Source organism: Myripristis murdjan, chromosome 5 (assembly GCF_902150065.1).
Source record: "Myripristis murdjan chromosome 5, fMyrMur1.1, whole genome shotgun sequence".
NCBI lineage: Eukaryota > Metazoa > Chordata > Actinopteri > Holocentriformes > Holocentridae > Myripristis > Myripristis murdjan.
This window is the reverse complement of record NC_043984.1, coordinates 12,105,610-12,130,598: the sequence shown is the minus strand read 5'-3', so window position 1 is coordinate 12,130,598 and position 24,989 is coordinate 12,105,610. Positions and strand designations below refer to the sequence as shown.

General features: G+C 41.6%; 2 protein-coding genes across 4 annotated transcripts in view; both read left to right on the top strand.

Annotated features, from left to right (window-relative positions):
• Positions 1 to 6,607, top strand: part of ppp1r16b (protein phosphatase 1, regulatory subunit 16B) — a 79,799-nt gene extending 73,192 nt beyond the window's left edge. For 2 of the 3 annotated variants that reach the window (XM_030051176.1, XM_030051177.1), the window contains exons 7-11: positions 517 to 642; positions 832 to 907; positions 1,718 to 1,847; positions 2,311 to 2,458; positions 3,232 to 6,607. In XM_030051176.1, the coding sequence (XP_029907036.1) occupies positions 517 to 642; positions 832 to 907; positions 1,718 to 1,847; positions 2,311 to 2,458; positions 3,232 to 3,708 (957 nt within the window). In that variant the 3' untranslated portion in view covers positions 3,709 to 6,607. The remainder of the gene's footprint in view (positions 1 to 516; positions 643 to 831; positions 908 to 1,717; positions 1,848 to 2,310; positions 2,459 to 3,231) is intronic. The other variant, XM_030051178.1, reaches the window with a different exon arrangement.
• A 5,611-nt stretch (positions 6,608 to 12,218) lies between these two features.
• Positions 12,219 to 24,593, top strand: fam210b (family with sequence similarity 210 member B). The gene is made up of 3 exons (XM_030051179.1): positions 12,219 to 12,943; positions 20,644 to 20,843; positions 23,215 to 24,593. Exons 1-3 carry the CDS (start codon positions 12,395 to 12,397, stop codon positions 23,423 to 23,425), a joined length of 960 nt encoding a protein of 319 aa, XP_029907039.1. The 5' UTR covers positions 12,219 to 12,394; the 3' UTR covers positions 23,426 to 24,593.
• Positions 24,594 to 24,989: the final 396 nt, after the last annotated feature.

Genomic DNA, 24,989 nt, shown 5'->3' with positions numbered 1-24,989 from the left:
TCTTGCTAATAAACACACCAAAAATCAGACTAACAAACAGATGGAATGAGGCATTAACATAACCCCCATTAAACTCTGTTTGTGGATTTAAAAACTATATATTACAAAAAAAAATTGTCTTTGGTGGATAGATGCAGAAATAAATCATTCAAGTGGGTGGACACAGGTAAGATATTTTTTAAGCCAACCCTTTAGGCTAAAAATCACTGTTGAGTGTCCTGGGTGTGTCAGAGGATTAATTCACTGAATAATCAGTACTGGAAAGTGACAATTTAACAATCCCTGTGACATAATATTTAACATTTAGTGAGGCTTGGTGAATGGTGCTGCTGGTCTGATGGTCAGACACAGCCTGACGTCCCCTGTGGACAGCAGTTGTGGCTCAGTGGGCTGTATCATCTTGACATCTGATCTTCTGTATGAATTCTCAGCCTGGATTGAGGCACAAAGGACTGCAGCATCAGTTCCAGTGTATTGGTAAAAGCTCAAGTCATTGCTCTGGCTCTGTCCTTGTAGCTCCACATCGCTGCGGCGAACGGCTACGTGCAGGCGGCCGAGCTTCTGCTGGAGGGAGGAGCTCTCATGGACCTGAGGGATTCAGATGGATGGCAGCCTCTGCACGCTGCAGCCTGCTGGGGTCAGGTAAGGTAAACACACAAACAGGAAATAGATGTGCGTGCACACATAACGGAATGCACCCGTTTACTCAGGTAGATATGCAAATACACATAAGCACGCAGATGCTGGGAAATGCACAAAAACATGGACACACATGAACACAGCAGCATGAATCTTAAGCCAAGTAAACAATGAGCCACTGTTTTGTTGCAGATGCATGTAGCAGAGCTGTTGGTTTCGCACGGCGCTAGTCTCAATGCCAAGACCTTCCTGGAGGAGACACCCATCGGTATGTTTACACTTTAATGGTATTGATGCACCTTGAGGAGGCTAAATGCAGGGGGAAATAAATATTGCCGCAGGGCACACATTCTTCTCCATTCAGTTCATTAACCTCCAGTGTTATTTTTAGGTCTTCTTGAAACCAAAGCTTAAACATTTACAGACTTCTTTTAACACCCTGTCATGATGCTAGCTCTGTCAGCATTTTTGGCTGTGTCTGTGGTCAACAGATTGTAAAATGGTATTAATTAATGACTTTATTGCAGTGCTAAGAGGCATTAGAGAAACATGCATCATTATTAAGAGTTAGATTTATTCTGTGGGGCAGCGTGACTCAGGAGGAAGAGCGGTCGTCTGGTAATTGAAGGATTCTTAGTTCGACCCCTAGCTCCTCCATCCAGGGATCGAAGTGTCTTTGAGCTTCTGTCTGGCAGCTCGGCACCTTGCATGGCAACATCAGTGTGTGAATGTGTGTATGAATGGGTCAGTGATACCTGAGCATTGTAAAGCGCTATAGAAATGCAGTCTATTTACCTGCAGGTCTTAGCAAGGCTTTTGTGTGTATGTTCTGATGGCCACAGAATTGACCATGATAAACCACAATGTAGAAGCATATGAATGACTCAGCTTTATGTACATGTCTCTATTTGATGTCTAAGAATACGATTTATTGGTCTCCAAATTCCTCTTTCATCCCATGCTTTTGAATCCAACATATCTACTGAATCAGCAAGACAGACACATGGACAATATACAAAAAAGAGCACAGTAAACACATTTTCATCTGAAAGGAGCTAACACACTCCATCTCTTTCAGATCTGTGTGAGGACGAGGAGTTCAGAGCCATCCTGTTGGACCTGAAACACAAACACGACATTATCATGAAATCACAGCTCAAACACAAGACCTCGCTGTGCAGGAGAACGTCCAGTGCAGGCAGTCGCGGGTAGGTGCTGCCATCTGGTGGAGGTGCCCCTGCTACTGCAACTCTATTTCTTTATTTTGTTTCAGGGGATGGGGAAGGATGAGTAGTTCAGCCTCTGATAATAATGTGTTTTAGATAAAGTAGGATACCAACAACTGATACTGTTTTGCTCTTGGGAATTTAGGAAATCCACATCTCTTGACTTTTATTGTAGGATAAGCTGCCTCATCCCCAACGCTAATCTCAGATAGAAGTATTTACTCTTCTGCAAATCTCACTTTTACCCTTTCCTCTGTTGTTCTGAGATGGGATGTAAATGACTAATAGCAACCTAAAAAATTAAATATAATGCAGAAATTAGGGTTTGAAAATCATTTAGCATTGAAAATATATCTTCAGTGTTGGGTACCTGTAAGTGAGCATGTTTTTACTTTGAGTTGCTTTACATTAGTTGAGAGCCATACCTGCCAACTTGTGTCCCCAGGAAAGTGGTGCGACGAGCCAGCCTGTCAGACAGACACAACCTTTGTCGTAAAGAGTATGAGACCGAGGCCATCGTGTGGAGGGGAGGGAGGGAGGAAGAGGAGGAGAGAGAGAAGGAATCTGATCAGGAGAATAACCAGGTGGTTAATGTGAGTCTCCTAATTTCAATGTTTTATTCATACAACCAAGTGTTTTTTTGTGTGTGACTCACAGAATTTAATGTGCCTGTCAAAGAATAAGTCTACCCTGAAAAATATAACACTTTGTTTCGTCATGTCATCTCATATTTATGCAAATATGTGGCCAATCGTGATCTTACACCAAGATATTTCCAGTGCAGCTATAATTAAGTTTGACAACTGAAAATGTTCAGTGATCTAAACCACCTGAAAGTAAACCTCAGGTTTTGGTTTCAGTGCCACACAGTCAAACAATAAAGCCTTCTTTTTATAGCTGCCGTTTTGCACCAACTTTGAATAATCAAACAGACCTCCCTGTTTGATTATTCAAATTCATCACAGAGATACCAGTTTCTCTACCAACAGTAGTCTTAATCGTCCAGAACATGAGGAGTATGACTCTTTGTTGACTGAAAATACTCGCTCTCTTTCTATTGGCATGCAGCCACTGTTGCTATATCATTATGGATCTTTCCATCTTTGTGTTGACTGTAACACATTGTCTGGGGTCTTTTGAAAGTCCATGAGTGCATTTCAGGAGTTTTGTTGTGATTTACTTTTGTGATAATTAATTTCTGTCTGTTTGCCCCAGTTTCCCAAACAGTGTAGGAGTATCCAAGGGTGGAAATCCCCTTTGACATCGTACTTTTGATCTACCCATTATAGGACTGAAATCTTCAAAGTATTGTGTGCAAATGAAGCCTTATAAGCAGATTAAACTAATCTTTACTGATGTTCTCCAGCAGGTCAAACCAGTAGTAGCTGTAGCAGAGCCAGACAAGCCCAAGCTACCCACCATCCTCAAAGATGGCAGCAGCAAACAGAATGGCCTCATTTCCACAACAACGTCCACGCCTCCGCAGCCGCCCTCCAATGGCAACACTCCCTCCTCCGATAAGGGCTTGGTCATCACCACTCAGCCCACCGGCGAGGAAGCCTGGCCCAGGGAGCGTGCTCAGACGTTGTCGGAGCTAAAGAAACAGAGGGCCGCTGCCAAGCTGCTGAGCCACCCCTTGTTCAATGGTCACCTAGGTAACGGATCCACAGACTCCTTCACTGATGCCAAAACCAGCCCAGAGGACCCCCGCATGCCGCTGGTCTCCTCCAACGGCAGTGCAGTTTACTACACACCAGCCAGCGGCGACCCGCCCCTCCTCAAACTGAAGCAGCCGGTGGAGGAGGAGCAGCCGAAGACGCGGACCTGCTGCTGTGTGTCGTAGCGCTGCAGTCACACGACTGTTTGTGGAGCAAGAAGTGATTGCGCAGAGAGGAGGGAAGCAAGGAAAGGTACTTTAGGAGGGACAGAGGGAAAGAGGGAGAGAGGGAGCGATGTCCCAGAATGCTTTAGAGGTGGATGGAAGCTGATCTGAAGAAAGCTTGTTCCTGTGCCCAGTGCGTTCACCTGAGCTCTCCCCCCAACTCCTTGGAACATGTCCCACAGCCCTGTGGCAATTGTTTGGCAAAAGAAAAAAGGCCCTCATGGAGCAGGTTTCCTGTCTTTAGCACGTCACGGATCCTGTGGTCTTGTTGGAGCGGAAGGGAGTAGAAAGTGTAGCAGCTCAACCTTGTAGCTCTTGTTCCTCCCTGCCATCTAACTCCTGTTAAAACCGGAGACTCGTCCTCCAAATCCAGGCCAGTGCTAAGGAGAGAAGGGAAAAGATCACACCAGTGTCTCCACGAGGCAGGCAGAGCGGCTAGAATAAGAAGGAGAAAACCAGGAGTCTTGTTTCTGGCCCTGCTGTCCCTTCACACATCTAAATGAGGACAGTTTACGAGCCTTGCTCCTGGGAAGAGTGCAGATTTTTGGCATGAGGAAAAAAAGTAGATCATACCCTGAACGTGGTTGATGTGTTATGTCCTGTATTACACAACTTTTCTTTGAGGACAGTCACATTGTTGTCAAACCACATTGTTCTGCTTTTACACCGCATTCTTCTTGTTTGCAAATGTGCAGCGAGGCCGTCGTAGAGAGGTCAGGCTGTGCTGCGATGTGTTCATGTTGTAAGGCGTCATATCAGAACCATAGCAAAACGTAGCAAAACAAAGAGATGTGTGAAGTCTCTTGTGAAGTATCCTCCGTGTTGGAATGCTACCTGCGTGGGTAAAGGGAAGGAACGCCATAGAACAGTGTTAAACTATTCAGGAAGTGTACTTTGCAGTGTAGGATGATAGGAAGGAATACAGTACTGCACTAGTGTTTGAAAACTGTAACTTTACTCCTCACTTTGCCGTCCTTCCATATCACACACCCAAACTGACATACATATTCCACTTTGTGCTTAACAGTATAGATAATTTAAACCGACATTGTTGAAAAATACTGTACTTTTTTGTTCTTTATTTATGACAATAATGTTATGTACTGTATAGAAATGTTCTGATTTGTTGAGTGTATTTATTATTTGGATGATCTGTGGAGAGTGAATGCAATATAGGATGAACTGGTGAATCTTCCAGCAAAGCACCTTTTGAAATGGAAATTCAAATGCTAATGTTGAGCTGACAAAAATGAGGTCACTGTCTTGATTTGTCTGCAGATAATTAAAACACACACAAACAACATCCCATCCTGCTGGGATGGAGTGTATTTGATTGTGACCCCAACAGTGTTTTTTTTTCTCTTTTTTGTAGCCTTTTTTTGTGGATTTCTCTTCTTCCAGTCACTGTTCCTGTCCCATTAACTGTACTTGTAAATGTTATGTTCTGTATGAAGAAGATAGTGAAATGTATTACTGTAAGTAGAGTAATATTCTGAAGATACACATGGACTGTATGCTTGAATACTAACTCAAGCAAATACGTCATTAATCCACACATGGATTGTTATGTAGTGAGCCCGCGCCATGCCATGTATGTCATGTGTTCTCTGATACCACTTTGCTCTGACATTAGAAATCTAAACAACGCTCAAACACTCCAGCCTAGAAACCAGATACTAGTAAATATACAAAGTAAAGTAATTTGCTTAATTCAACTTCTAACAGCTCCTCTAATATCCACATGAGTGCCAAAGAGTCTTCCATGATTTAAAAAAAAAAAGTCAAATAATAATAATGATAGCAGTAATAGGTATGGACATTTGAAATGTTTGGGGGAAGGATTTTCTTATCCTTTTTAGAGATTTGTTTGTTCAGGGTGGTGGCTCCCTTCTAACATGTGATGATGCCGCTACCACCTTTTCACCACAGCCCCTGTTGTACAGTGTCAAATATTTGTACAGACCAGTTTGTAAATATGTTTGTATCATTAGCCCTTTATCTGTTCCCATCAATTGCATTTACATGTCTGTGTTGTTAATATTGTGACATTATGCTATGGTCACTCATATAGGAATATGAAATATAAATCGCTGCATCAGTCAACAGTATTAGTACACCTACAGCTGGGAGGGGGGGCAGGGGAGGGGGACTGTGAGTCTCTATGGGTCCCTACTTATTAGACCAAAAGTCTATAATCTGTATGGAAAATAAAGTACATCCAGATGCCATCGTCATATTGTTTTCTCATGTTGTTGCAGTGACCAGTGTTGGGATCGAACTGAATGATAAATTCTTGCAAATTATGATTTTAATGTTGTATTTCCATTGGAAGAAAGGGTTTGGCCTGTTTTTTTTGTGTTTTTTTTCCCAACTACATTTAAGGGAGTGGAATTTAATTCAGTCACAGTCAAACAAATTGTCCCCCCCTCCTTTTTTTTTTTTTTTTTTTTTTTTTTTTTTTTGAGTTTTCAGGGAGTGATATCATTTTGCTTTGGACCAGTTGAGTTTCACTTAATTCATTCCAGCTCATTCATATCAATACAAGAATTCGAATTCTCTTTCTGCTCCCTACCTACTATTGAATTCAGATTGAAACTGAATTGGACTTCACACATATTTAATTCTGAGGCACAACCTGGTCAGCAGTGATGAACTCATATTAGCCAGAAAGGGACAGTCACCTGTTCAAAGTAACCTGTGTTCTGATGTTATGTATCAGGGCTTGTGTATGACTGCAAGCCTCGTTGTCTACAAGGATAAGATTATTAAGGAAAAAAAAAACTACTGATTTTGTAATTATTGGAAAATATTGATGGTTGCATTAACATATTTTAAATAAATTGTATATTTTGAGAATTTATATGGTGTCTTTTGAATTAGTAAGGCTGTTTTGTGTCATAGGTGAAACATTACATTATTATAACAATGAATGATCCAAATCTGGATGAAATTGTTGTTGACTTCAAATATTTGAATGATATAAGGTGCACACATAATTGACCTTCCCAGACACTTCAGTGACTAAAAAGTAGTCCCATCCCTTGCATGACTTTTTCAAACACAGTCAAAATATTCTCAGCAGACACATCTCTAACAATGTGAATCAGCAGCATCATGTTGCTTTCTCACATCTTCAACATGTATGTTTTGCTGACGGCCAGTGGATTTTGTATGCAGTTCACATTCACATATGGTTTGTAGGTTACTAACTATTTCAACCTCAGACATCTGCTTTCTCTGCTCTCTTCATAAAGCCTTTTTTTCTGTACGGAGACAGGCAGAGGGTGAACTGTCCTTCACTGCACAGCTGTCAGGGTGTTGGCCCGCCGCCGACTGTTTCCGTCACTGATTCTCTCTGTTTCTCTCTCTCTGAACTTCCTCTCATTCTTTGGCTAGAGGGGTCAAAGAGGTCAGCATCTCCAAAGGCTGCACCCTGCTGGCATTATGCAGACACAGCAGCTGGTGTAGAGAGAGAGAGAGAAGAGGAGAGAAAGGAGTGATGACATTATTTTGGTAATAGTATATTTGATGTTAGTTATGAGCCGCAGTGGCAGAAATTTGAACATTTTTCCTACTTTCTCCATTTTCAAATTCTCCCTAGTGAGGACTGCTTGAAAAAAAATAGCTGCCAGCTAATAGGCTGGTAAAGATCCCATTACTGTTGATTTTAAGGGAGTGACTGTTACAGGCATGGGATATGAGTTGTTTGATGTATGGAGAAACTGCTGCAATTCTCTTATCAACACTTACCTCCTGTAATTCAATAAGCTCCCATAAAACAACACCTGCTGATTATATCAGAGTTTGAACGCAAACATTTGAGTGGAAAAACAAACATTACACCGATTTGTCAAACATCTACATTTACAGTCCGCTGTGTGTCCTGAACAAATACGCCTTAGCGAAATAAACCCTTCATCTAAAGTGCCCCCTCCCGTCGTGACAGTCAATATGTCCACGGCGTACACGCAGCGAGTGAAAGACAATTGTGCTGAAAATGCAGAATCCCGACTGTTTTGACCTCCATCTGCGCAGACTGGACACCCTGTTGTGCCTGAGCTGTACCCCGGCCTCGACTGGCTGTATTCAGGTCGAGCCAGCTGGCTCCAGACCCAGTCCTCCAGCCCCTTCAGTCCTCTTCAATGAAGAGCAAAGTGGACCAGTGCCAGCAAGAGTATACAGACACTGCCTGCTCTACGGGGTTGGGTGGATGGAGGCATGGGAGAAAAGTAGGGAGTGCTGTGGATAAAGAGTTGGGGTGCAGGGGGTTCTTGTGTTTAGGAAAGTTGGTGAACCATTGCCAGAAGTAGCCAAGATGCTGACCACCCTGCTGATGGATGGATGGATGGGAGGATTCATGGATTGAGAAGAGAAGGCATGGATGGCAGCCTAGAACGAAAGAGATTCATTGAGGAAGAAAGTGGACCGGCGCCAGGAGGACACAGCTATTGACTCAACTGCTAATTTGCTAAAAGACGAAAAGGAGGTGTGGATGAAGGAATGACTCAGTAGATCAGAACGTCTGCCCTGTTCCCAGGATCAGCTCGACTTATGGGACATCAGTGTCCCGTTTGAGCTGAATTATATACTGGGTACTAAATTTAAGAGGCCTAACTAGAAAATGCTGATGCGTATCTGTCTGTCTGTCTGTCTATCTGTCTGACTCACTGGTAGAAAAAGGAAATTGACAGAGGAGTGGCAATGCACTTCAAGCAAAAGACTGCATTTCAATCTAGATTTTATTGAACAGAACTCCTTAACCTCCTCAAAGCCCTTAATCTCTTAAATGAAAGAAAAATAAGTTCAGGCATTACCATGATTGCAGTAACAATTTAAAACTCAAGACTTAAAGGTGCACTTATGCAAAATTTCCATGGGTTGTGAGGACCCTCTAGACTCGACTGGCAAAAAAAAAAAAAAAACATGAAATAAGCAATTTACTACTGAGTCGGCATGATCAATTACCCATCAGATTACATTCTTAGGCCACATTTTTTGTAAGCTGGGTTTAAATGATTCTCACTATAACCAGTCTTCAGCATTTTTGCAGTGTATCTTCAACAAATCCAATATTTACTTGTACTCCATGAGTCAAGAATCAACATGCATGTTGTGTGTGTGTGTGTGTGTGTGTGTGTGTGTGTGTGTGTGGATGATCTATCATAGCAGTCTATCATACAAGAGTGTGTCAGTTCAAGAGAGAGGCTGTGTGAAACTGTGACCCAGACACCATAATGCTTAGCCAAAACAACATCAACCTTGTCTAGTGTTGTGGTTTCTGAAGGATAATGGAGACTTGTTGCCCAGGGCTCATTTTCTCTCCAGAATCTCATTTAAAACAGGGACACAAATGCCTTCCAAAACAACAAAACAACACCGGAGCACCTGTCATTTACCAAAAAGCAGCTTGTATTGATTTAAATCAATCTGTCAAAACAAGAAATGTAAACACCATAGATATGGGAGAAGCACCTACAGAGACGGACCAGGTGGAATTAGGACACAAAAAATGATACAGCAAACATTCAAACTATTCAAACATTGACTAAGGGAGAAAACATGACTGACAGTCCTCTGATAATATTGCTCACTATAGTAAACCTGACCGACTGGTTCCTGTGAACGTCATTAGACACCTTTTGAAGATACAGTGCATGTACCAATCAGCCTCACTGTTCATGACAAATAAAGAGTCACAGCTGTTGAGTTCCCGGTATGTCCTCCTCCTCTTTTTCTTCTACTACTGTACCACTCCACATCAGCCATGCAGCTGCCACCTAGCAGCCAGATTGCCAGGTTAGCACACAATCAAAAGCACTATTCAGTTATTTGCAATTCAAATACTGCTGAATGGTCATCTGTTGGTGTGATTATGCATCAGAAAAGCAAAAATTTCACTTGCAATGAATGTGAACTGGGGTTTTGCTGTGGGCTGCCTTGGAAACCAGATTAATGTGTCTGCAGAAAGTGAAAATGAAGCTGCCTCATAGGAAAACCACTAGCGCTGCAGGTGTTGATACAGTTGACTATGAGTGGTTATTTCAGAGAGGAGAGCAAACACAAAGACAACGGTGTCCTTAATCGTGATTAATGCATGAAAAGTTAAAACTGGAAGTCAACTGACGACTCACTTTGCAACAGACACACTTGTCAGCACGCTGGCTAACCACATTGCCTACGACAGCAACGTATTGGCCGACATTTTTTCTTTCTAATGTTGTTGACATTACTTCCCAGAACTGAGTTGTTTTTTTAATATCCTGCAGGTGTGTGCATTGTAGAGACGTGTTTAAAAAAAACTCTGTTTTTCTCAGTTTTTTTTTTTTTTTTTTTTTTTTTGACTATGAACAGCTTACTCCCACAGTGAGAAACCCAGACATGTCATAATGATGCCAAACGAGATTGGAGCTTCTCTTGTCTGAGAATTTACATCCAAATGACCTTAATTTTGTGTGATGCTTTGAATAATGGCATAAAATATGGATCTTTCTAAAAAAAAAAAAAAAAATGTAATAGTCACCTCTCCCCTTTTCATTTTCTCTAAAGGCACTTTACATTTTGTCATCATGGACAGGGCAAACTCCTTTCCCTTGTTTAATTGTGAGAATCAGTGGATGTTCACACCTATGAAGTATCCTTATTGGTGGGAATTACACATTTTAACAGTTACATGTACTTATATTCTCCTTTCACCTTTGATAATACTGGATACAACAGATATCCTACCTGATCACACAAATAAAAGGGAAGATATCTGAAACTAAACAGACATTTTAAAGACCTTCACTTGTCAATCCTGTGGTCTGGCAGAGGAAGAGCTGCGGCCTCCATTACAGCACTGGCTGTAGGTGGTTTTTAATGGCTTACTGCCAAAGATCCCTCCACTTCTCTGTCTCGCTCCCTCATTCACCTTCCTCACACACCCCACTCTCTTCGTCTTCTTTTGACTGCGTGTGTCTGTGAGTGTGTGCTTGTGTTTGTGGGTGCAAAGTTTGATCTGCGTTATTTCCTGAAGTTGCTGTACAGGAAGGGTTTAAATGTCACAGGCAAGTTTTTGCTCCTTCAGATGTTACAGCAGATCATGTGTTATTGCACAATGAAGCAACAATGAACACATTCAAATATGATGCAGCACTCTCAGATATAAAAACAGAAATAACTGAGCAACACATAAAGGAAGATGATTTTGGACTTCATCTCAAATAAAGCAAATGAAAAATGAGGATCAAATCAAGTGTGTAAATTCTGTATTTCCTTTATTTGGTTGGTGGAGAACAAAGTGATCAAATCCAGCCTGTTACAGTTAAAATGGCTTTTTTTTTTTTTTTTTTTTTAAAGGCTTTTTTTCTCTCTTATCTTTCTCCTAGCTGCATGGATAGCCTTACCTTCCCCACAACAAACTGCACTGAGAAACACACTTAAGCAAAACTTAAGCTTCAACATTGAAGAATGATAACCCGTATTGTGGCGTTTTATGTTTATGTTGGCCTACATTATCTTCGCAAGAAGGGATCATGACCCTAATGTGTTTATCAGGGACATAAAAGTCACTCAGAGTTTTTAAACAGAGCCAAGGTTAGGTTGAGAGGAAGACTGTTGTCATTTAATTTCCACTTGATCTTATAACTCTGACAAACCTTTGAGTCACGAGCGGTGGAGGAAACAAGCTACAGTCTCCTACTCTAGTGCAAATATTGGTATTTTGTGAATAATTTACTTAGGTAAAAGGAATGGTGTAAAAAAAAGTAAAAGGTATCTCATTTAAATGCAGTCAGGCTACAGAAAAGGAACATTAAGTTACATATCTGCAAAAGCTGCAGTGAATTAATAGGGTGAATAAATATAAGTTTGTTACTTCCACATTTTTTCATAGGTCATATGTGTGTAACATCCTTAAATCTGAGGAGACATGCTGTCATTAGCAATGACAACGCAAAATACTCGTCTTGTTCCTTCCTCACAAAGTGAACTATAATGAATTGGAGAACAACATGATTATTTCTATACGCAAAAAGCGGGAAGGAAACTAATAAATAGATCAAAATCGGAATAGATACAATCACCCTAGTGCTGGTGAGGCCACTGAAAGCAGCCGACATAATAATTTGATTTATTATCTCAAATCAAATGTCTCAAAGATAGTTGAGAAAGCTCCACGCTGGCACACACACACACACACACACACACACACACACACACACACACACACACACACACACACACACACACACACACACACACACACACACACACACATATATATATATATATATATATATATATATATATATATATATATATATATATATATATATATATATACACACCCAAAGATAATAGGCAATGATAAGCGCCTCAGATTAGGTTCACAACATGATTCAATTATGTGACTTTACACCTTTAAGTCCCCCCCTTCCCCGCCTGCTTCACTCCAGCGTTACGTGCACAATATCTGCGATTGCGCGTCAAAGCTCATTGGCTGTCGGTGATAATCGGTCAACAAGGGGACCGGGGCAGACATGAGGGCACAGGGCACCATGTCCACATCCACTCCTACTGGCCTATATTAGTCATCCTCAATACTTTTTATCATACGTTTTATTTGAATCTCAGCGATCCGGACTCATTTCAAAGGCCGACGACGATAATGCTTTTCTGCCGGGGAGCGAGGCTTTCTGCAGCGGCATTAGATCAAGCTCTCAAAACACCGGGTTTATTATTTCAAGTGCGAGGCAAACCAAGCGGACCCGGGGACATTACATGGACATTACGCAATGACTACACGTTTCAGTGCTGCCGGGCTGTGTGTGGATCAGCCGGGGGCGCCGATACACCTCTGTGGCGCCATGGGAGACGAAAGAGGGACCTGCTCGCTGACCAGAGCTGGGACTCCTCATCTGCTTTCATAATCACAGACCGGGGACACTTGGGCCGGGTGGCTGCTATTGCTCTGAGCTTCTCCAAAAGTCAGCGAAGTGTGGATGTTTCGCGTGGTTTCGGGTATCCAGTGGTTCACGCACACCGGCACCGCGGCAGAGCAGCGGTAGAAGCGGCGGGTGGTGTTTTGTTTTCAGGCGGAGGGCAGCTCATCTGCAGCCCGACGACGACCATGCAAACCAGAGCGTCATCCACGGCGGCAGCCACGCAGAAACGCGACGCGGACGCCGGGCAGACGAGCTCTGACAGCAAGAAAGGGGTAAATGAAAGCCTGTTTGTCTAACCTCCGTGGCACACTTTAATCTGACAGTGTTTAAACAGCGCATTTGGCGAAGGGGCCGTGTGTGCACAGAGAGCCCCGTGTTCAACTGGTGGTGACCGCGCCGTCTGTTTTCTCTGCACCAGGATCAGAAAACCAAGAGTTGTGCGAGTGGTTTGCTGTGCTGCCTGGCCCTTTTCGGCTCAGTCATGTAAGCTGGCAGGCTTGTTATACAACAAGGCATGACGCACCGACGCGCACACGTGGGTTGCTCACACTTGCATGGATTCCTCACGCTGTGCAAAACAGGCCAGTCACAGTCCTACCTGCAGCTTTCAAAAGTTAACTTGAACCAGTAGGAGTATAGGTTATCTGCAGTTGATCGTAGTCTGTGCATAGAAAACACACACACACACACACACACACACACACACACACACACACACACACACACACAAAAGAAGTTGCTGACTCACTGGTCACAGGTTCTTAGCTGGAAAAACATGGCTCTCAATTATATTATTAGAGATAGCGGTTAGTCAACAAGCAGTAAGTGTGAGTCACTTTGTCTGAACCCATTCGCAACAGTAAAGTCACACCTGCTCATCTTAAAGTTTAGGGACATACTAGAGGACTTTCCCTAAGATTTTCAGCCTTTGCCTTCATTTGCATAGTCTGAAGAGTCTCCTGTCAGTCTTAATTAAGGAACTCACAGGAGACCTTGTCCTGTGGTGACTCTCCAGGGACAAAGTTTTAGTGCACTTTCTGTTCCTAGGACTCTTAAGACAAAAATATGTTTAGTTTTATCTGATCTTTTAGGATCAGGGTGGAAACATAAATACAGGAAGGGGAAACAGCAGAGCCATGTGGATTGTCACCCCATTATAAACCTTGTTGCCAATTATGACCCCCTCTAGAAGAGAAAGTAAGTTGGAGAGAGCTGCTTTATGCATGGTGTTGATTGACACACAGCAGTGATATGGCAGTCAGATAAAAACTCTGATCTGTCACTAGTGATTATTATGAGGCGTCATAACCCTCATTATAAATCAAACTAAGCAGGCCTACTGGTGTGCTACTTTAAATCACTTTAGCCACATCAGTTGTATGTAAGTTTGGAAGATTTATTATAACTATATTGACCTTCTTCCCAGCAGCCATTTTGACATGAATTGCCAGGGCCCTGGTGCTGTGCATGCTGGAAAGCCCCTGGGACAATTAAATGTAACAGAAACTAAATTAATATCATTAGTAATAGCTTTGTTTAACTGCTGTTCATGTCAAAATGGCTGCTCGGAAAAAGGTCTATTAGGGCTGAGCAATAATTCAGTGTTGCACATATCTTTTCAACAGAATTGTATCGTGACAAAATTCTGCTGTCTGAACAGAGTATTTTTAAATGAAATTAAAATTCTGACACAATTGGGCATGGAACACTTTAAGGAATATTATTTGAAAAAAATAAAAGGTTTGACTCAAGAGGATGAGCAAATTTTGATTATTTAACATGATTTTGCACACAGGTCATATTGTGATATATATTGGTATCAGTCCCCATTATATTGATATTGATTGATACTGATTTCAACCATTTTGCCCAAGGCTGCTGTGAGTTTTCATGATCAAAACTTGTCTCCACCTATTAAAATTGAGAAATAAGCAGGTAAACTTGTTTGAGGTATGTTTACCCTCCTGGTTCACACACGAAACAGGATCTTAGGCTCAGGTTAAGACACTAAACTGGGCATCTGTGTCTGGATCACACCACCAGATGACATTTTAGTTGTTTTGCTCATGTTGATTTCCAGACGTTTCCTTGTCACTGTTATGGCTGCTGCCTGAAACTCTGACACAAGAGGGATTCAGTCCTTTACCATTTCCCCTCCACTCTCCACCCTCTCTCTCTCTGTGTGTGTGTGTGTGTGTGTGTGTGTGTGTGTGTGTGTGTTTGCACACCATTGTGCCTTCATATGTGTGCATGTGTTTCCATGCCCCTGAAAAGCTGTTATCAGACACAGCAGGCCCACTGTTCCCCTCCTATACACCCTCCCTGGCACAACTCCCTTTGGCCGCTCACTCACATGACCCTCCCACGGCTGCTGCCTGTCTTTGCTTTTAGCTTGGCCTGGCCTGACTCGGCCCGATCCCCTCTGAAAAGCAAAGGCCTGCTCTCTCACCCACTCTAGCCATACTATTGTTCATTGTTGGCAGAGCAGTGAATACGTTACCAAGCTATGGCTTCATCCTGGGGGTCTGGGCCAAATTTGCGAGACAAATTGCAACAGAGAGAAAAGAAGAGGCTTGTTTTTTTTTCTTCTTGTCGCATTGTTCATTCTTGTTTGTGCTCTGGTAATTTATTGTATGACAATAATGCAGGAGCACAAAGCATGAGTCTGAAGCAAGCAGAAACAAAAGGTGTAGTGAAGTATGAACAGGAGGTGTGATGGGCGATGGGCCACATCTGCCTCTCACGTGTCATCCATATCATTATTTTTTCACTAACATCCTTATTAATTCAGTTCAAATCATCATACATTTTGCAAGTGACTTTCTCTTTTCTGTTTTTACCTATTAGTAGCTAAATATCCTTATAGCTGTTTCTTGAATGGGTTTTGTTTCACATCTTACGCCACCAACTTGAATGCTTCAAAGCAGATATGAGGATCAGCTTACTTGCTTTTAGGTGACATACAATAAAACCACCACCATATTATAAAATTATTTAAATAAGATCCCAGACTGCAATACCTGTGTTGATGCTAGAAAAAAAACCTGTTTTCTGCAATACCCTGAGAGAAGTAAGGGAATAGGTCAGGAGGGCCATTCAAGGCCTTGAGGGCTGTTCTGTTTCAGCTCACCTTTTGTTTTCAGCATGCACCTGTTGTAAAGCATCCATTATTAATCTTAAAATCAGCGGTTTTACGCATCAGTAAGCAATTACACATATTCAATTACAATGCTTCACTCTCTTGCTCCCAAATTTAGCACCTGCTGTTCATTCATAACATCACTGAGACACATTATATTAATATTTGAGCAGACGTATTTACTAGTAAAAGTTTTCTTTCAGTGATCTGTGACAGAGAGAAGTTCACTTGAGTAGTGGTGCCACTACTCGAGGTATCAGTTCTGTAAACTGAGTTAATCTCTGATGTATCATGAGGAAGAGTATGTTCATTCGCAAACTAGCTCCCTGCATAATTTTTTTCCCCTCTCATCACGGTTAAATTCCCCTTCACCTGATATAGGCTGCCTGAAAAATGGGGTGTTAAAGAGGTCGCCATGATACTCCTTTTAACCAAATTACCTAGCCCTGCAGGGACAGTCTAGGTGTCTTTCTAAAAATAGATTCGGCTAACTGGCCCTAGTGATTTCCTGTTGGCTCTTTGAAAGATAGTGATCGGCCCTCAAAGGAGATATTTCAATGACTCGACTTCAAGTGGAGCCTGTGGACATCACGTCCTCCCATCTCTGAACATTAAGCCGCTCCTCTTTACTGCCTCCATTTCTGTTTATCGTCAATGAACGCTGAAGATGGGCCGTAAAACCGAAATTAAATGATTTGCTTGTAATTACTTCTCTCATCAATATGCTTAATTAAGCTGAAAGGGTTCCATCAAAGGAAATGTTGTTGTAATTGCGTTAGCACAGCAGGGTCATTGGGCAGCGCGGAGGCCTGGTGATTAGAGCGAGCAGCCTGTGACTGATGTGTCAAATGTTCATCCTCTGCAGCACTTACAGATTTGTTATTTATTGCAATGCACTCTGACCTTCAGATGACAGCACACAGTGGATAATAATGGGATACTTGATTGATCCCTGAAGAGGAATCCAATTTTTATTTGGAGGTCAAAGTGCCAGGTCAGGTACAAAACAGTGATCCAGGGTCTTGCTTTAAAAAAAAAAAAAAAAAAGTAGGCACAAAATTCCAAAAAACAATGGAACAAAAAAAAGATTTAGATTAGATTTTTTTTTTTTTTTTTTTTTTTTTTAGATTTTTTTTTTTTCCTGGGCACCACTGGAAATTCACTCCCTAGTGACAGAGGAGGTCTTGCAGATTGTTCATCTGCAAGTACATCAGTCCAATTTTTTGGACCAACTCCATGTAGAGTTTTATAAATAAGTAATAAAACTTTAAATTCTGTGACTAAATGGCCGCCCGTGTAGAGATTTAAGAACTGGGGTGATGTTTTATGTCCTTTTGGTTTTGCTTACAATCTTGTGGCTGAATTTTAAAGTTGCAGGTGCAAGGTTTCCAGTTTGCCTTCCGTCAACTCAATACATGTTGCAAACATTTTGCTGTTTTTGCTTAATTTCCTTCACTTGAGGTGGACTGCATTTGGATATGGCTTTTGGGTATTGATTTTATGTATTTTGTGTGTCCTATCATGTGAAATTGTTCTTAATGTGAATCTGATTGTGCTCCTGTCTTGACCAGGACTCCCTGGTAGAAGACATCTTATATGTCAGTGGGACCTTCCTGTCTAAATAATAAATAAATAAGTAAATGGACTAGATGGATATTCATTTGTGGAGCTCAAACAGATAAAAATATACACATGGAGTTAGCAGCAGCTTGTTCCAAAAAAAAAAAAACAAAAACAAAAACAAAAAAAAAAACATGCATACCTGGCATAATCCATAGTCCTTGGGGTTGAAAAGTTTTGTCGGGAACTATTTCCTGCCAAAGAGCACTGGCAAACTCTGTCTGTGCAGCCTCAGTGAATCCAAATACAGACAAGTTTTCCAAGTGAAAGTTTTTAAAAGTTTGAGCCCCATAAAATAACACCGATCCAACCCCACTGTAATTGTAAATGATTGGAAACTTCATCAGATCACTCAAAACTATCTGGATGGATACATTGCACTAGTGATAAGAGGGAAAAGATCTTCTGTATTTTGGATGAACTGCTCCTTTAAGAGCAGTCTTCCCGGGTTTGAAGTTGGGCACTGTGGTTGAAGGATGGTTTCTTCTCTTTGGCCCCCCGCCCCCATTCCTGCTGCCAGTATGCTTCAGACATGGGTTGTGTGTCTTAGGCAAACCCAAAAGAATTTTCCAAAGACTTTTTTTTTCTTTTTTTTTGGATGGCTAATTTTATCTTAATCTTAACACTCTGTACCATGCGGCGATGTGCTTCCCGGAATTCCTAAAATTGTTGTCTCAGAGGCCAGGCATAACAGTAAGATGCTTGTTAAAGTTAAGTCTGTTTTTTGTTTGTGGTGCTGGATCGCTGTGGGTCCCACCCAGATATCCCCACATTCGGTTTGAAGAGGTTTGATATCAGTGCCACAGCCGTGGGTGGAGCCCCCAGCCTGGGGAAGCAAAGATTGTGTTTGAGCCATGACACGGATAACAGTCAGTTACTTTTTCCCCTGAATTTTGCAGTTCTGGTAGGAATGATAATATATGCATGTCCCCCAGCACATCAAAATAATGTCTGAAAAATCAGGGTATGGGTGAAGGGAGAAACTGAGGTGCAAATGTCCTTAGACCTGTTTTAAAGTTATTGATGGTTTCCTCCAGAGTTCAGCCAGATTGTCATGCTTGTAACTCTACACTATTCGAGGCAACCTTTTTTGGAAAGCTGTCTGAACTCATTTTTTTCTGGGAAAAAAGAATTCTGTTGCAATTACTTAAACATTGGAAGTCAGTATTAATTTTTTGTTGTTTATTTTTTAAAAGCAACTCTGCAGCGCTGAAGATGCAGTGCTTGTTCTGCTTTGTACAGTTTGTATACCTGTTGTACAGGTTCTGCTGCACTAAAAAGGATATGCATCCCTGCAGAATTATGCTCTTGGCACATTACCAAATAAAGCTGACCTCTATATTAACATACTGCACTGTTCACATAGGTTTATTTGTCTCTCCTGCCTTCCTCAGGGCTGTGTGAGTCACATGACCGCACCATCAGTGTTCCATCTGCGGCAGCTCCCTTTTCTGCTGTGGTGTGCTGATGTGTGTGTGTGTGTGTGTGTGTTGTACTTAAGTTAATTCACTTTTTGCCAACACGGAAATGACCTGCCTGCTCTCAGCTACATGTCAAACATGTGGGTTGTGTCTCAAGGTCACCAACACAGTGTAATGTCTGTTTGTGAACCGATGAGAGGGTCTTTGTGAACGTGTGTGTGTGTGTGCCTGTGTCTTTGAGAGAGTGGTTGACTTTGTGAGTGTGCATGTGTGTGTGTTTTCTTGTGAAAGGGCGAGTGTTGGCGTGTGTGAGTACTGTCAATGAATTACCTAAACAACACAACGCCAGTCCATATTAAATCAGCTGACTCAGTAGGGACTGCACAGCCTTGGCTGGACTCATGAGGAGACGCATAAAGGTCCGTGCTTTGTTTGACCTGCTTGAATGAGCACGTTTGAAAATAATTGTTTTCTTTGCACTATGATGCATGTAAATACAATTGCAACACCCCCACCCCACCCCACCCCTTTTTTTTTTTTAAAAGCATGTGTTGGGCGGGGTGGCCTACTCCTAGGGTAATGTTAGCTTGAATTAAATGAAAAATGTATGCAGCATGCATCTTGAATTGTGTATCAGAAATTCTGCGTAGCACCTTGCTTGGAAAAAGTGTTTGATTTGTTTTTTCTCCAAAAAGAAGCTCTAGCCTCTTGTGATTGAAAGTAAAAATCTTAAAATTTGATTTCAGTGTTGGTTTAGGACTCAAGACAAGATTGACCCGCAGTGTGGCTGGGCTCTATATTTTCCCCAAAAAGCTAAACTGCATTTTTTATTATCTATGCTCCAGGATTCAAAAACTTAATTGTTCATTTTCCAAGCTCAAGCAGTAACAGGAATTTTCTTTGGCATGGCACTTACATAAAAACAATTACATGTGCACATCAAGCCAAAGAGCACCATCCAGATGGGCAGAGTCACACCCCTCAATATATCCTACTGTGTGGCTCAAAGGTCATAACTAGGTTTTAATATCACCATGCATCCTTTTGTCACAAATATTCTCAGTTTCATTGTTCACACAATTGGTGTTTTTGTTTTATGTTGTTTTTGGCATTGTAGGGTTGTATATCCTAGTGCCCTACCTAAGAAAACATGTTATTTTTTATCAACTAGATGTGAAACTACATTTTTAGATGGTAAAAAAAGTCAAGTGTTCTTTGCACAGCTTGTGCTGTCAAAATACAAGAGAAGCATAATCCATAGATTAGCTTTGCTGCACACTAAAACCTCAGATCAGGGCAAATATGTTGAGGCAGTGATGCGAAACATCATTTGCTCTATTGTTTTTACTTGCTGAAATGATTGTATGGTAAATAAGTTACGAGGAATTGGACTATGAGATTTTAGTGTGTGGCAAACCCGGTGTCTTAGGAGCATTATCAGTTTGCATTTCCATGAAGTCTCCAACCTTTTGTTTTGAAATTTATGCAGGAAAATGGTTGAGAAGACTGACATCAGTTCAATTGCGGCGGTTACAAAAGAAATGAAGTCACCACCTTGGAGTTTGTTTCCAGTTTTAATTTGAGGGAACACTCCCCATACTAATGTGAAAAATGTCCCGGTTTGGTATGCTGAGGGGAAACTATCCTCACTCTTCATTCACTTCCTCCCATCCGTCCGTACACTCTCTCTGTTGCATGTATCATTTCTTTCCCCTGACAGGTACATTCTGTCCCTTCCCCTCCTCTTCCTCCTCCTTATTCTCTCCTCTAATTTTCTTTCTCTGTCTGTCAGGAGGAGCAGAATTTAAAGGAGCCCTCTACCAGCTCCTCCTCTGTCCCGAAGGCCCCGAGAGAGACGGAGCCAGAGGATGGCAAACCCAACAAGACACAACAGCTAAAGAAGGTCTTCAAGGAGTATGGAGCCGTGGGAGTCAGCTTTCATGTCGGGATGTCCCTCATGTCCCTGGGAATGTTCTACCTCCTTGTCTCGAGGTAACAAAAGTGTCAATTGATTATGATTTGTACTGGGGTTTGGGTAGTGGTTTTGGTCACACAGCACCAATCGGGGAACATACCTGGGTTTGGGTTTCAAGCGTCTGTGTAGAAATGTGGTTAGTGTTAGATTTAACTGGCTTAAGATTACTATTTATTAAGGATTTAAGCGCATAGCTCTAACAGTTAGATTTGGTATCTAGGGTTTTGATAGTATCAAAAGAGAAATCCACACTTAAGCACTTAATCCAATTTTTTTTTTGTCCTTTTTGAAACAGTTATTTGCCATGAATTGGCATTTTTTATTGCTATGCCCATTTTGTTATTTGATGTATTTTCTTATTCTCATGGAATGCACATATGCCATCTAGGGCTGGCAATATATATTGTTATCTTATTGATTTTGTAATATGAAAGTAGATATAATCTGGGATTTCAGATATTGTAATATCGTGATATGACGCAAGTGTTGTCCTTTCCTGGTTTAAAAGGCTGCATTGCAGTCAAGATATACAGTTCTCTGACCTCATTACTGTTTGAGCTGTTTCATGACTGTTTCAACTGTTTTATTATTTATCTCCACCTGATATTCACTTTACTGATGATTGTTTAGCAAAAATCTAAAATATTATATTAATAATATTAGATTTTGTGTCAATCCCTTGGAATCAAAAGGACTTCATAAACTTCATTTTGCATCAACATTCAACAATCACTCAGGGTGAAATTCATCGTACAAAAGGCAGATACATCAGTTTGTCCACTAACATTAACCTCAATAGACCAGAATGCAATGCAACCATAATCCGTGTTTTGAGTAAGGTCAGGGATTCTCACTTTTTCTCAACTGGAAAAGCCATCCTGCTCTTTCTGTGTTTCCTGTATCGCTGTTATTCTCTCCACCTGCACGTGAAAACCACGAATGCAGCAAATTCAGGAATGTTCTCTGGAGATTGTCTTACGGTACTCTGGGAAATGCTGGGAATCAGTAACTGAGGTAGATGAGGCAGCAAAAAGGTAAATTATAACATTTCAACAAACCGAACACATCACAAAATAACTCCTGTAATATACTGAGCATCATAGTTTGATAATAACAGTCTGAGAGCACTCAGGGTAAATTTTTCCTTCAAAGATTTTTTACTCGAAATTACTTTGACCTGTGGGCTGCTTTTACTTGCGTCAACAAATGCAAAATGCCTGGTGGGAAATGGGAGCTGCAATACAGAGAAAAAGCAAAGTATCGAGTGTGAAAAAAATTCCATTGACCTAAGCCACATTATGCTGCACCTGTTCTTCAATATGTTGCAGTGCAACATCTCCCTGAATCAGATGCAGCTGAGAACGTTTTGAATCCTTGAATAAAACATTAATTCAATTTAGCAAGAGATAGATTCACTTTTTAGACTTGTATCTTTCAGGTAAGATAGATAAGATGAATGAACTTGCAGCAATCTTCATCATGTTAACCTGTTGTGAAATGTGTGAAAAGGCATCACGGTAATGCAGCACAGTGCAACCTTATTTTTGAGTAAGGAACAACCCATCCATAGTTTTGACATGCAAGTTAAAAGTCTATCAGCCTGCCTGTGTGACTGTGTGCCAGGGGTGTGAATACCAGAGGGTTTGTGCAGAGATAATCTGGCAGCTTGGAGATTTCCTCGTAGCCTGTAACAACCCTTGGACCGCAGATTGCCTCTGTAGCTCACAACCACCGGGTATTATCACCGAGTAGCCGCAGAGCCCAGGCATGTGGCCCTGGCATTACAGCGCTGGGTGCTGGGCAAACAGTTGTCAGGGCGCAGATGGATCCCTATATTTAGCTGATGAAAGTTTGACTAGCGCGACAGAGCTGTAAACGCGTGTGAGATATTCTGTCTTGATTGAGCCGGATCTCTGAGCCTTGTGTCGACACATTCTTCGCATGCTTAGTCCCCCGAATCGCTGAGGTGAAAATGCCATGGCTTATCAAAAACCAAGGCTGCTCCATGAAGTTAATAATCCATGTCGCTTATGAAGGCCTTTTGACTTATACAGTTCGATGTGTTTATTTATGCATTTCAACATTTGGTGCCTGTGGTGAGGCCGACCTCAAGCTCTGTTAACTCCGTCATTAAACATTCCTTGGCGAACTATACTCCCTCTGGTGGCCAAACGCATGAATTGCACCTGTTTTTGAAATCGTATTTGATTTAAAAGTGAAGGAAGGGAGGAATAAAGGCTACACCAACGATATTCAACCCCTGTCCACCTCAAGTCAAGGAAATTGCACAAAACAACAACCTGTTTCCTTCACAGCAGTTTGTAACAGACGTGTGTTTTGCCCTCTTGATGAATCCTAATCTATTTCTTTGTCATTTTGTCTCCCCAGTGGGATCGACATGGCAGCGCTGCTGTGCAAGCTGGGCTTCAGCGAGGCAGTGGTTCAGTCTAAAATGGCAGCAGGAACCAGCACATTCGTCTTGGCCTATGCCATCCACAAGCTCTTCGCCCCGGTTCGCATCAGCATCACTCTGGTGTCGGTGCCTCTCATCGTTCGCTACTTCAGAAAGACTGGTCTCTTCAAAACACCCTCGCCTTGAGTGCCCCCTCTCCTCTGCCTCTCCAAGCTACAAACACCTTGACTGTTGACGGTCCGACTTCAAACGCCCGTGTAGATCCGTAGACTCATTTGCCTTCGACTAAACTGCCTAAGCTTTCCTGTTGCCATTTTGTATTCAGGTGAAACATTTCTGATCTTGCTTCTACATCAGTCGTGACAGAATCCAGGTGTTTACTTGTGTTACTGTAGAAAGAAAATGTGAATAAGTGTAACTACTTTCTAAACTTCTTTCTTGACCATTCTTTTGTGTTCATTCCAAAACAAAGTTCAGAAAACAAGGACCCGATGTGGTCTGATAATATTTATTTACAATCAGAAGTATGATCAGGGATTTTGAGTTTCAGTCTTTCTCTTTTTCAGTAGGTAGAGTTGGTTTGTTGCTCATGGCGTGATCAGCTCTACTGTCTCTTTATGCTGTGATGGTTTCCCCGGGGGAATGTGTGGAAAAAGCTGATTTCTCCACTGTTAGCTGACTTGGTAATGTTCTGTTGTTCTGTGAATCAGCACAATAATTCAGGTTCTTTCTCTCTATTGTCTCTTTACTTTTGCTCAGGCTCTTTCTGTGTCCCTCTGCCCTTGCATCTCCTACTTTTCTCCCATTCTTCTCAAATTCTCCTTCTTCGTAACCTTTTTATCCCTTTTCTCCTCCTCCTCTTTGCTTCCTCTTTTGCTTCTCTCCCTCTTGTTCTTCTCTTTTCTATTCTCCAAATACCGATGCATAAGCAATCGTTGCAAGTGCATTCTTTTTTGAGTGAAGGTGGCAGTAGATCATTGCAAGCATTGAATAAAGACGACATGTTTGTGACCTATCCACAGTGTCCTCGCTACAGCATTGTGGCCATAATTGGATTGAAGTATTTTTCAGTGGTGTGGATTTGTATTTAACTATTAAAAGGGAGATTCAACCTTTTACACTTGGTGTATTCCTTGCGATAACACACTAGCATCACACAGTTAAAGGAAATTTCATTGTATTTGATTCAAGCTGTACCAGCTTTCACCCTGTAAGAAACTAATTTAAGTTACCAAGGCTTCTTTCCACACATTTTCTATGCAGAGACATGGATCAACTGCCTTTATCTTTTCAGGATTACAGATTTATTGTTTTTCTTATATTGATTTGTAATAAATATCATTGTTTCCCTCCTTTTGAGCCTGTTACAACAACTTATTTGCTGTTTTGGGTGAAGGCTTTATGAAATACCTCCTTTTTTATTTGAAGCACTTCCCCTATTTTGCCACACAGGGGAGCTCCTGAACCACAAATGCTGTCTCATTTACTCGATGTCTCTTTGGTTCAACCGCATCATCGAGTTCTCCGTCTCTCCTAAGAATAAATATCTTCGGATGCCTCCTCAACTCTCTGGATCCATCCTCGTCATATTTACTTGCGTGGCATCAACACAGGCAGCACTGTTTCTTCTAATTGCCATAATTCATATAACAAAATGATCTTCAAATAACTTCTCAAGTGTAGTTCATTAGGAGACATCTGGCCAGTTTGGCTACAAAATGTTCACAAAGTCAATGTGCAAGTTTAATTT

What these genes read in the sequence shown, in the direction of transcription:
- fam210b (XM_030051179.1), top strand. Translation starts at nt 12,395, where the DNA reads ATGCTTTTCTGCCGGGGAGCGAGGCTTTCTGCAGCGGCATTAGATCAA. An exon ending in GCTCTGACAGCAAGAAAGGG is followed by an intron (nt 12,944 to 20,643) that starts GTAAATGAAAGC and finishes TCTGTCTGTCAG; the next exon opens with GAGGAGCAGAATTTAAAGGA. An exon ending in TTCTACCTCCTTGTCTCGAG is followed by an intron (nt 20,844 to 23,214) that starts GTAACAAAAGTG and finishes TTGTCTCCCCAG; the next exon opens with TGGGATCGACATGGCAGCGC.